Genomic DNA, 11,195 nt, shown 5'->3' with positions numbered 1-11,195 from the left:
CGAAGGTACCGCGCATGAAGACACCTCCCCATCGCCATCCCCCCCGCGACCGGCGTCCCTGGCGCTCTGCGGGGTGAGCGGGGCCTCGCAGGGCTCCCGAGCACAGAAACAGGCTGGGGGGCGAGTTGGGGGCAGAACAGAAATTACAGCCGTGGACAACTTCCCCAAGTTTAGTGTGATTAGGATGGGAAATTGAATTTTTTAAAAAAAAAAAATTATGAAAAATTAAAAAACGACCCCAGAGCAATTTTGGTTTTTGGTTTCAACCTCTAATTTTTGCATTTCATCTTCTCTCCCAGACGCTCTAAAGCAGCGGTTTGAGCGGAGAGAAGATGTGCAGCGCTCAGGAGCGACCGGCCGAGGCCCCCGGGCATGTCAGAACTGCTGGATGCTGCAGCTCTGTGCGTGTCCCACCGCGCAGTGACATGGCCGGCGCCACATGGCTGGCAGAGCTGCCGGGGGGGCCATGGGATGAACCGCCTGGCCGCAGGCTGAGCACCCCCGCGGCAAAAAGGGCTCCTGGAGATGCACGGGTGGAAATACGTCTGTTTAGGCTAATGAATGGTTGCTGGTGACTACTGGTAATTTAAAGTGGTTACGCCAGGTAAACACCGTGCAGCAGCCAAGCAGGATCTGCTAGTGCCATTCCCCATTACAGCCAGCAGCCAAAAGTTGTATAGAGCACACTGCCCCCCCTTTCACACCAATATAATGACAATAATTCACATTTCTTTAATGCGCTGATTAAAAATGGTTGCTCCCTACATGAAGTTGATAAAACGCCTCTTAATGAAAATATCAGGCGTTAACCACAAGCCAAGAGGTGTCAGCCAGGGTTGGGGGTGACCCCTGGCCCCCGCTGGGCTCTTGGCCACTGGACACACCTTCAACAAGCCCCTCGGTGACCTGCCGAGCCGTCCGCCTGCCTTCGCAAGCATGTACAGCTTGAAACGCCATCGGAAATGATAAATTACTGCACCTCATTAACAACTAGCACAGAACTCCATGCAATTTCTCTTCTTTCTGTTTCTTGGGCACAAACAATCCGCGTGCTCCGGCACTCAGAGGAGGGTTCCCGCAGGTCAGGACTGGTGCTGCCCAGCTGCTCCCGGCCCCGCAGTCCCAGCGTCCAGGGGGTGCGATCCCGCACCCCTCAGTGACAGGCCCGGCGGGGTCGGGGGGTCCCGGTCCCTCCCGCGGGCAGCTGTGAGCAATGAGGACAGCCTGTCCTCATGCTCTGCCACGGCCTGCGCCCAGTACGGCCGAACTCCGCTCCCAGGCCCTCGCGCATGACTACGACACAAATAATAGGCGATAACATCAAGGACAACTCCTATGGCACCGTACGGCATAAGACACCACCGTCACTGCACAACTATGTCTTCGTAACAACAGCTGCTGGAGGTTGGACTCTGCTGCAGGGACAGTGATGAGCGTGGGACTGATGACAGCATGGAGAGCCAGAGCACCCAGCAATGCTGAGCCAGGCTTGGCAGGGCGGGCGGGAATGCCATGGCACGGCGAGACCCCAGCCCCTCCGCAGCACGCCCCAGCCCTGAACAGCCTTGGAAAAAGCAAAAGCCAGAAAATGTGGGGTCATTAAAACGGGGAAGAAAGCCACCAGCTCCTTCTCCACCCTGGGGCGTGGGGGAGAGCGGGGACCCAGCTTTGGGGGCCGGTGGAGCTGCGGTTTGGTGTTGTACTCAAGATCTTCCTCACCTCCTACGTCTGCTTGTAGGTAAAGAGGCCGAGAAAAATTAAAAGGTGCCATTTCAAAGTATGATTTTAAATTGGATTTTGCATCTTCTTTCAGTGTGCAGTCAGTTCTCAGCGTCAGAGAGAATAGTAGAAAAATGTTAAAATACTTGTAAGCAATACTTGTAATAAGAAACTCAGTTATTTTACACGCTCCTTTATCCTGAGACATAATGGCCAACACTTTCAAACCCTAAGGTTTGTCCTCTCTACAAACAGCCGGATTTCAGCGGTACCGAGGAAGCCGTGTCTTCCTTTGCCTTCCTCGGGTGGCTGTTGGTGATTGGAAAACGGGGCCGCTCATTTAGTTGTCTGACCGTGGATTTGGAGATGTGAATGGGGAGACCTGGTAACTGTATTTCCTCTTCCCTGGATTCCTGCCACACTCACTTCCCTTTAAAAACCATTTTTAAAAACCCTGGCGCCTGGCTCCCGCTGCTGCCCGGCCCGCCCGCCCCGTCGCCGTTAGTTGGACTAACGAAGGCTACAACCACTCCCTACAGACACGCTGAGCAACGCACCCCATGGCCACCGCGGGAGCGCTGGCATTTTGGGTGGGACCTACCAAAACACTCTTGCAGCGGAACGTTGGGTACGACCGCGGCGGGTCCCACCCAGCAGAGCTCACCGGGACGGGCGCGGCGCCCGGCCACCAATCTGGGGGAAAAGGGATGGGTGGGACCCCCCCGTGGTCCCCATGCTCGGGGGGATCGTCCTCCCAAAGCACCCCCTGGCGTTGGAGGGTGCGAGGAGCCGGCGCAGAGGGAGGTGTGCCTGCGCCGGGGCCTGGGGCTCGTCTCACCCAACGCATCTCCAGAGAAACCTAATGGCCTTGATCACGGTGGTTTAACTTTAAAATCAAAAGACCGGATAGTATCACACGGATGGGAACGACCACTGTTCAGCCTAATTAGGAGTAGGGTTTGGCCCAAGTTGAATTAAAATGCTGAAGTGTTCTGAGAGCGATATAAACACCTAGCTAAGGTACAAGCCGGATTGCGACCTCCTTCTTCACGTTATGCTTTGAAAAATGTCAAATTCAGTAAATATGAAAATATGCAAGCAGTGGAAATCAGGATCCACACTGAAGAACTTGCAAGTGGCGATGAACTGGAATTCCGAGTGGCTTCCTCGATCGGCCACAGCGATCTATTATGCCGAGCAATTGATAGCAACATACACAAAAGCAGCAAAACCTTTTAAAATTAGCATTTCTAGTTCTAGTCAGGAAGGAACAATAAAATGAAGAGTTTCAGGGCATTTAGTGGAATGCTAAAATACGAAAGTATCTTAAAACATACTTAGTGGCTTATCTATAAATGCAAAATATTTCAACTTTGCTGCTGCGTGAATAGCATCCACAGAATTTGATAAATGCTTCTGCACTGCTAAATAGGCTTAAACCCTCTGATGAGCAGTGACAGGGGTGACTAAAAAGCATCTTTATATTATGGAAAATATTTTAGGCTGGGGTGTTTGGGTTTTTTTTTTTTTTTTTTTTTTAGAATTCTATCTGAAGAACGTTTAATTGGGTTTTGGGCACTTTTTAGACAATCATTTGGCACTTCAAGATTTAGGTTCTTAGGCACAATGCGACAAGGTGAGTTTGGCCAGTCCTTCACCGTGCATCCTGTAGAGCAGCTGGAACTCTGCAGGCAGCTGGTGGGACTCCTGCCACTTGGTCGTGAACTTGGTTCCCTTCTTATCATAGTAGTGGTACGGGAGGTCCTCCCTTGTGTTGGGGTCGAACCCGAAGGGCCAGAATCCGTACAAGTGGATCTCTTCACATATGGCAGAAGCAAGGGTGTACATGAGAATACCTGTGCTCAGCCGCTTGGGCGACAAGTGTTTGTTCTTCCAGTACCTGCAAAAAAAAAAATAGAGGCTTGTTAGTCTCGGGGGGGGGGGGGGGGCGGGGGGGGAGGAATGCCACGGGTTTGCTGTAGGAAAAAGTAATGTTACTGCCCAGCGATGGTGCTGAGAGCCTGGGCGAGGCAAGGGCTTCTCCTCGGGCCAGTCTGTAACGGGCGGGAGTGCAGAACCCTGACAGGCAGAACCCCAACCCCTAGTCTCTTGTGTCCCCCTCTGAACGGCTCTGGATTTTGGCCAGGAGAGGTAGTGCCTCATCCAGACAAGTACGATCCACTGGCTCTGCTCACACTCACTAAAGAGAGGCAACGTCATCCTGCTTCGATGTACTGCAGCTTTCCTTGGAGAGCGCCGCAGCTCCCGTGAGTGGGCTGGGAAGAACACGCTCTCCCAGACACGGTGCTTTGCTCCCGCCGTGCCTCCCTCGGCCGCCCCGCGCTCCTCCAGGCTCCATGGCAGGAACAGAGCCCAGGGCCGGGCCTGGCCCCCAGGCAAACAACCCACCCGCTCCGCTGCGCCGGGCAGACACCTGTGAGGAACCACCCGAAGGACTTACTGAGGCCACAACAAAGCTGCATTTGCTCTAAGGCCCAGCAGACCCGGGTCCTGACTCGCTAGACGGTGCCTACCAGATCAGGCACGAACAGGAAAACCAGTTCTATTTGTACAGAGATGTGTTTGGGCAAGCTAAACGCAAGGCAGAAACACACACCTGTTAACATGCTGCATGATATTTCCTGGCCAAGCCAACTGGACCTTCAGTTGCCCTCTGTGCTCAACAAAGAAGTCAACCAGCGTTCTCGTGACCGTTGCTGACGTGTGGAAGAAAAAAGCGGGGATCCAAAGGATGGCCCCGTCGAGCTTTTTCAGGCTTAAAAAGAAGTTGTTGCGATCCTGAATGGTCAAAAGATTGTTGTAATACTTTTCCAGGATGCTGGGGTTGAAGGTTGTAAGATTGGTTTTCCTTCCAACATCTTTTTGGAAAGCCTCCGTTGGAGCAAAATTGCAACGAAAAACAAAATCAGATTTATCTATTTCTTGCCCACACTGACTCCCGGTCAGGATCCCACTGTTTCCAACCACAGCACAAATGTTGTAATGCTTGTTCAGGATGGGCGACACGTCGGGAAGCAGCGATCGGAAGTTATTGCTGATAGAGAAAACGTACTTGTGGCTGGAATAATCGTAATGCATCAGCTGCCCGATCCGAACGCTATTCTTGGTCAAAGAAAAATTTTTTATTACATCGACATGCTGAAGGATTTCTTGCCTAAAATAAAACAGAAAAAGAGAAAAAAACATGGAGTTATATTTCCCCTCTTTCTGTGGTGGAGAGATTTTCTTTCCAGCTAGACTTACATTTTTCTTTTTTCTTAATGCAGAATTTTCCCGAGCAGCGTGGCGCAATGGCTTTTAAATTAACATAAACAGAGAGGAACCTGGAGCTCCGCTGGGCTTTACTGGGCCACCCTGAGTGACGCCAGCTGAGGGTGTGGCCGTGCCCCTTGGAACAGTGTCCGGACTAAAACACTGAATTCGCTGTGTAAGCCCCAGGGGTGCAGCTAACCGTTTGCCCCTTCCCCAGGCGCCTCGCTGAGGGGTGCTGTGCCTGTGCCGGGGCTCTCCGCACGCACCGTGCTCTTGGAAGTGGGCCGCGGATCTGGGAACGATGGGTGCCAGGATGGGAAGCAAACCCAAGCGGTCCAAGACATTTGGTTGAATTAACAGGAGCAGATTTTTAAATACATGTATTTTTTTTGTGTTCTCGTTAAGAAGCACAAACCCAAGTGACAGTCGCTGCCTCCATTTATGTAAAGATAATTCCTTAATGTCTTACTTGGGCAAGCACACCGGCATTTTTACAAGGGTTATTAGGGATACTTAAAAGCTAAACAAAACCAAGCCTGCTCAGGAATTTCCCTAGCAGGGCATAAAATTAGAAAACCAATACCACTTTATTTGCTCATGTTTATGGAAAACAAACAACCTTTCTTCCAGCTTGCAACCTCCAATGTCTACGCATTAATGGAGTCCCACTGGGTGCCCTAATTATGGGTTATGGCTAACGGACAAGTGCAACGGCAGATCCTGAGGCATCAGCTAAAACCTTCAGCGGGGTGGCACGGAGACAGACTCACAGAATCACAGAATCATCGAGGTTGGAAAAGGCCTTGAAGATCATCTAGTCCAACCATTAAAACTCATGATGGATGAGCTGGTGGTGCCAGGAATGAAGCCGTACTGAGGGGCGGCCACCATCCTGCCAGCCCGGCGGGTCCCAGGAAAGGATGGGGCAGGCAAGGAGCCCCCTCCTCACTGTGCCCCATGGCTCCCTGGGGCAGCCCTTGTTGGCACTGGAAGGGCATCGCTGGCCCTGCTGTGCCAGAGAGGGCCCAGGGGAGGAGGGGAGCACTGAGGGGGGCAGCACCCCATCCCAACTGGGCCGCAGAGCTGAGGAGACAGGGTTTCTGCTTCTCAGGTGGGAGATGGGAGCTGGGTCACAATGCAGTCTCTGAAAGAGCAGGCTTTTGTCAGGACAAAATTACAGTCCAGGATGGTAGTAGCTGTCTTAAATGGCTAAAGGGTTTTATTTTCTTTTAGAGACATTTTTAATACACATCAGTAAATATATCTATATTAAAAAAATGTATAAAGTATATATTTACTGATCTCTCTCTATATATATATATCAGTAAAGCCAATAAATAAAAGAGGCTGGCCAGACAGTGCCAAGTTCACATCACACTGAAAACACATCTGACTTCCACTAAGTACGGAGCAGCTCTGAGGAAGCTGAAGGGACCGAGAAACCCTTTCCCTTGCCACACTGCAGGGATGTCAGTGCAACCTGTAGGCAGGAGGCAGCAGGTGGTGCCCAGGGAGGGTGTTTTGGGGCAATCCGGGCTCGAGGGCCCCCATCCAAGCCCCTCGCCCTGCCCGCCCCCTCGGCCGGCGCCGCGCCGGGAGGCAGAGCAGGGCCGCGCTTGCTCAGAGCTGCCGTCAGCTGGGAAGTTTATCTGGGCGCACGTCGGCCTCCACGGATGCGGCATTTCATGGCCGATACCATCCCGTTTGTTTCAAGTTTTATAAACCCCAGTCGTTTGTCTTGAAGTGACGACGATTTCACTCGCACACCGGGACGCCGGGTCACGTTCCATTTGGTATAATGCCCTGCTCTCAAATTTCTCCCAAGATAGCTGTAACCATCTGGGGAAATGCTCCGATTCAGCCTTTGTCTCTCGCCGCTGGCAAATTAAAAGTATTTAGCAGTCCCCGACTGTATTTTCTGCAGTCCGGGGGGGGGGGGGGGGGGGGGGAAGGGGACAAGCCCGGGGGGCGCGGAAGGTCCGCGGGCGCGTGCTCACCGCTGGTGGGCGAAGGCCGTCCGGTTGAAGGCCCACTTGGACGGCTTCTCCTGCAGCTCCTGGCTCAGGGAGTTCGTCATGGGCACGAACGAGGGGTCCAGGAACTTCAGCGCGAACTGGGACCTGCAAAGGAGCGCACGGACCCACGCACGGACCCACGGACAGACAGATACACGGACAGACACACGGACAGACACACGGACAGACAGACACACGGACAGACACACGGACAGACACACGGACAGACAGACACACGGACAGACAGACACACGGACAGACACGGACCCGCAGCCCGTTACCGGCCCCGGCCCGACCCCGCCCCGGCCGGTCTCAGCACCACGGACAGCGCCGGACGCGCCGCCCGGGCCCTGCCGGGCCGGGATATACCGGGATATACTGGGATATACCGGGATACAACGGGATATACCGGGCCGTACCGGGCTCTACGGGGCTCCACCGGGCTATACCGGGCCGTGCCGGGCTCTACCAGGCTGTACCGGGCTCTATCGAGATCTACCGGGCCAGGCCGGGCTGTACCAGGCTGTACCGGGCTGCACCGGGTTGGGGTCTACTGGGCTGTATCGGGCTGTACCGGGCCGGGCCGAGCTCCACCGGGCTCTACCAGGCCGTACCGTGCCGTGCCGTGCCGGGCAGGGCGGTGTCGGGCCGCTCCCCACCGTTCAGCACCCCCGGGCCCTCCCCGGTCCCGCTGTCCCCGGGGGGTCCCTCCCGCTGCCCCCCGCAGGCCCCGGGGCTGGACGCGGCGCTTGGGCGGCGGGGGGGGGGGGGTGGGGAGCCGCATGCCCGCCGTGGGGCCTTGCCGGGCCCGCCGGGGTAGGAAGGGGTGGGAAGGGCGGACCCCCCCCCCCCCCCTCCGAGGCCTCACCTGAATCCCGCGTGGAACATGTACATGCGGGGCCCCCCCGGGCCGGCGGCGCGGGGCGCCCCGAAGATGTTGTCCTTCTTGAGCGAGACGTAGCTGATGAGGGAGAGGATGAGGAGCGCGATGCTCAGCATCACCAGCCCCAGCACGCTGGCCACCCGCACCATCTTGCAGCTCCTCATGCCGGGAGGCGGCCCCGCGGCTGGGCGTGTGCGGGGGGGGCTACATGGAGCGGGGAGGGGGGCGGGTGCGGGACGGCGGCGGGGACGGGGCCCGGCACCGCCGGCAGCCGGCGAGAAAATGGAGGGACCGAGTGGCGGCGCGATGAAATGGCAGCCGGGAGCGGCCGCCCCGGCCCCGGCAACCCCGGCAGCGCCGCCGGGCCCCCCCCAACCACCCCTCGGTGCCCCGGCGGGCCCCCCCCCGGCAGCCCCGGTGTCACCCCGACAGCCCCGGTGACCCCCCCGAGAGCCCTGATGTGCCCCCCCGACAGCCTCAGCGTGACCCCCGACAGCCCCCGTGCCACCCCAGCAGCCCTGGTGCCCCCCTGACAGCCCTGGTGCCCCCCGAGAGCGCAAGTGCCCCCCAGCGTCCCCTGTGCCCTCCGACAGCCCCAGCACCCCCCGACAGCCCCTGTGCCCCCCAACAATCCCCTGTGCCACCCCAGCAGACCCAGTGCCCCCTGACAGCCCCGCTGCCCCCCCCCCGACGGCCCTGGTGTGTCCTCCCCAGCAGCGCTGGGCACACAACCAAGTGTGCCCCCCCTCCGACATCCCCGGGGTGCCCCTGACCACCCTGGGGTGCCCACAGTGCTCTTCCCACCGCCTTGGGGTGTCCTGAAGTGACCCCCCCAAAGGACTGGGGGTGGCCCAGCCTGGCAGCCACAGTGACCCCTCAATAGCCCCATGGGCATGTGGGGGGGGGGGGGCTGAGCCACAGGGCGCCGGAGCTGCAGGGGACCCTGTGCCTTCGCTGGGGGCCTGCTGTCCGGGTGGGTGCCCCATGCGCCCCCTGCTCCCCAGCTTGGGGCCGCGGCGCTTCCCCGTGATGCCGGAGATCACCGTATGGCACGTACGGCCTACGGCGCCCAGCTCAGGAGACCCCTCGTTCTACCAAAACCTGGTGTTTAGAGCATGATACCGCTTAAAAGAGCCCTACTGGTAATTAAACCGGCCCATAAATCACCCAGCAGATGCCACGTGAACTCCAAGAGAGCCCCGACTGCTGTAATCTGAGGAATGTCTCCTATGAGCATGACTTCTGCACGCCGCAATACTTCCAGTGTTTCTTCAAGCTACGTTTTTTTTCCTTATAAAGCTCGCCCCCATGGAGAGCTCTGCCTCTGAGCCCCGAGTTCATAGAAGTGCCTTATAAATAATAAATACTGTCTTTGTAGCACCATCCTTGCTTTGGGCTATATCCTACAAGCTCTCCGTGCATGAAGCTCTCTTTGAAGAGGAGGAACATGAGGAGCTTGCAGGGTTGGGTCTGATGTCACGGCGTGGTGCTGCAGCCTTCAGTGGGAGTTTGGCCTGAGTATGGCCTGGGGGTCTGCACCCCAGTCCTGTGGGATGCCTGTGGCTTTGGTGGGGAGCGAAAAGGATGGGAATGGAGGAAATATCACCCTCTGATAGAGCAGATTGATTTTTTACGTGACTCTTCACGTGGTTCCTGTTGTCGTCTGCCCAGCACACAGTGTACCCAGCTTCAACACATCCACCCAGGTGTCCCAGGTTACACAACCGGCAACTTTTTGCCTTTAGATATTTTGGAAATCCATTCTGTAACGCTTAACACTGTCTTCCTAGTTTCTGACCATGCGTCCCAGGGCTGGGTACACACCCCAGAGCAAGACTGTACAGCCCTCGTGCCATATACCCTTCTGCTTTTCTAGTACTTCTCAGGCAGGAGAACTCCTGCTGTTGGGTTTTGTACAAAACTCCCGCCTGCCCCCTGGAAAGTTAATGAGCAAGAGCAGGGTATTTATTGCCAACAGGCTGCTGGGCAAGCGGGACCTTCTGCAGGTGGCCCCGCGATGTCCCGGAGCCCAGGAAATGTGTCCCCGGCACAAGCTGTGAGTGAATCAGGGTTTTTTTATCATGAGTGGGCGAGCAGCATGGGAAGGCTGCGGTGGCCCAAGCAAAGCCCCCGGCAGCAGCGGCAGAGGATGGAAGCTCGGAGGGGGATGTGTTGGCCGTGGCAGGGCAGCCGGAGGAGCAGCAGCGCTCCTGAGTCACTGCTGCTGGGGACAGCTCGGCCAGGACGTCAATGGGATGCCAGCCCTGGGTTTTGGACCCATTTTTCCCAGTCCCTGAGATCTACAAGGACATCGGAAAGGCACTTTGGCAAGAAATGTTTCAAAACCCTGCTGTGCACAGTGGCCGCTCTCCTTTTGACCCCGTTGTGAGCCCCAGCCCCGGCAGTGCCGTCCCCGGAGCCTGCGCACGCCAACAAGTTGCAGTGGAAACAAAGGCAGTTCTTGCTTCAGATTCTTCAGAGATAGCAATATGTCAGGAGCCCCTGGAGAGGCTGAAAGTAAATGAATCAGTGCTAGAAAGTGAAGGATATCATCCGTGCTGAATGGTGAAAAGGAGTCCTGAGCAGTATCTTCATTGATTTTCCTGTAATTGACACAGCGGCTCGGCTCGCCGGAGGCTGCGGGCGAGAGGAGTGGGGAGGCCCCGGTACAGCGCTCCCGGCCCCGCATCCCGGGAATGTTGCTCCTCAATTAGGTGGCTTGGTTTTTGTGTGAAGCTTTGAAGGAGGCGGTGGGTGGGTGAGTGGGTGGGTGAGCCAGTATTTTCACTATTTGAAGGGTGTTTTGCAAGCTGCCTTGAAGCCAAGGGGCAGAGAAGGACACGTCCCGCGCCGCTGTGGTGAAATCCCCGGCGCGCAGGTTACGCCAAGAACTCGGCTGGTGATAAACACCCGTCCTTAAGCGAGTGTGTTTGCTAGGAAATAGGAAATCCGTAGGAATGGCTATTTAGGTTAGATTTGAGGCTCTCCAAGGAGGAATGGGCAGGGCAGGACCACCAGCTTGGAGGCCCTCACCGGCCATCAGCCTGTTGCCAATAAGAAAATAACATCCAGCAGATGCATCTGGGGGGATTTTTACGGAAAAGACTGAAGATGGGAGGAAATGTGTTCGAAACAGAGAGAAGGATTGAGGCTGGCGGAGCAGAGGAGAGACGGCGTTTCAGCGGAGGAGAAGTGCAGCTACACCACATAAAAGGAAGCAGGAGCATCGATTCGCTTTCAAGCCCGACGGAGGAAACACCCATTGGGTTGGCTGTGCGCTTAGGAAAGGTTCCTGCTTTTTGACT

General features: G+C 56.3%; 1 protein-coding gene across 1 annotated transcript; it reads right to left on the bottom strand.

Annotated features, from left to right (window-relative positions):
- Window positions 1-2,741: 2,741 nt before the first annotated feature.
- On the bottom strand, window positions 2,742-8,054 carry LOC141918083 (alpha-N-acetylneuraminate alpha-2,8-sialyltransferase ST8SIA3). The gene is made up of 4 exons (XM_074812116.1): window positions 7,876-8,054; window positions 6,990-7,112; window positions 4,337-4,894; window positions 2,742-3,619 (listed from the first exon to the last, which is right to left on the bottom strand). Exons 1-4 carry the CDS (start codon window positions 8,052-8,054, stop codon window positions 3,337-3,339), a joined length of 1,143 nt encoding a protein of 380 aa, XP_074668217.1. The 3' UTR covers window positions 2,742-3,336.
- Between the last annotated feature and the right edge of the window lie 3,141 nt (window positions 8,055-11,195).

The sequence above is a fragment of the Strix aluco genome, chromosome Z (genome assembly GCF_031877795.1).
Source record: "Strix aluco isolate bStrAlu1 chromosome Z, bStrAlu1.hap1, whole genome shotgun sequence".
Classification (NCBI taxonomy): domain Eukaryota; kingdom Metazoa; phylum Chordata; class Aves; order Strigiformes; family Strigidae; genus Strix; species Strix aluco.
This window is presented reverse-complemented; position numbering and strand designations above follow the sequence as displayed.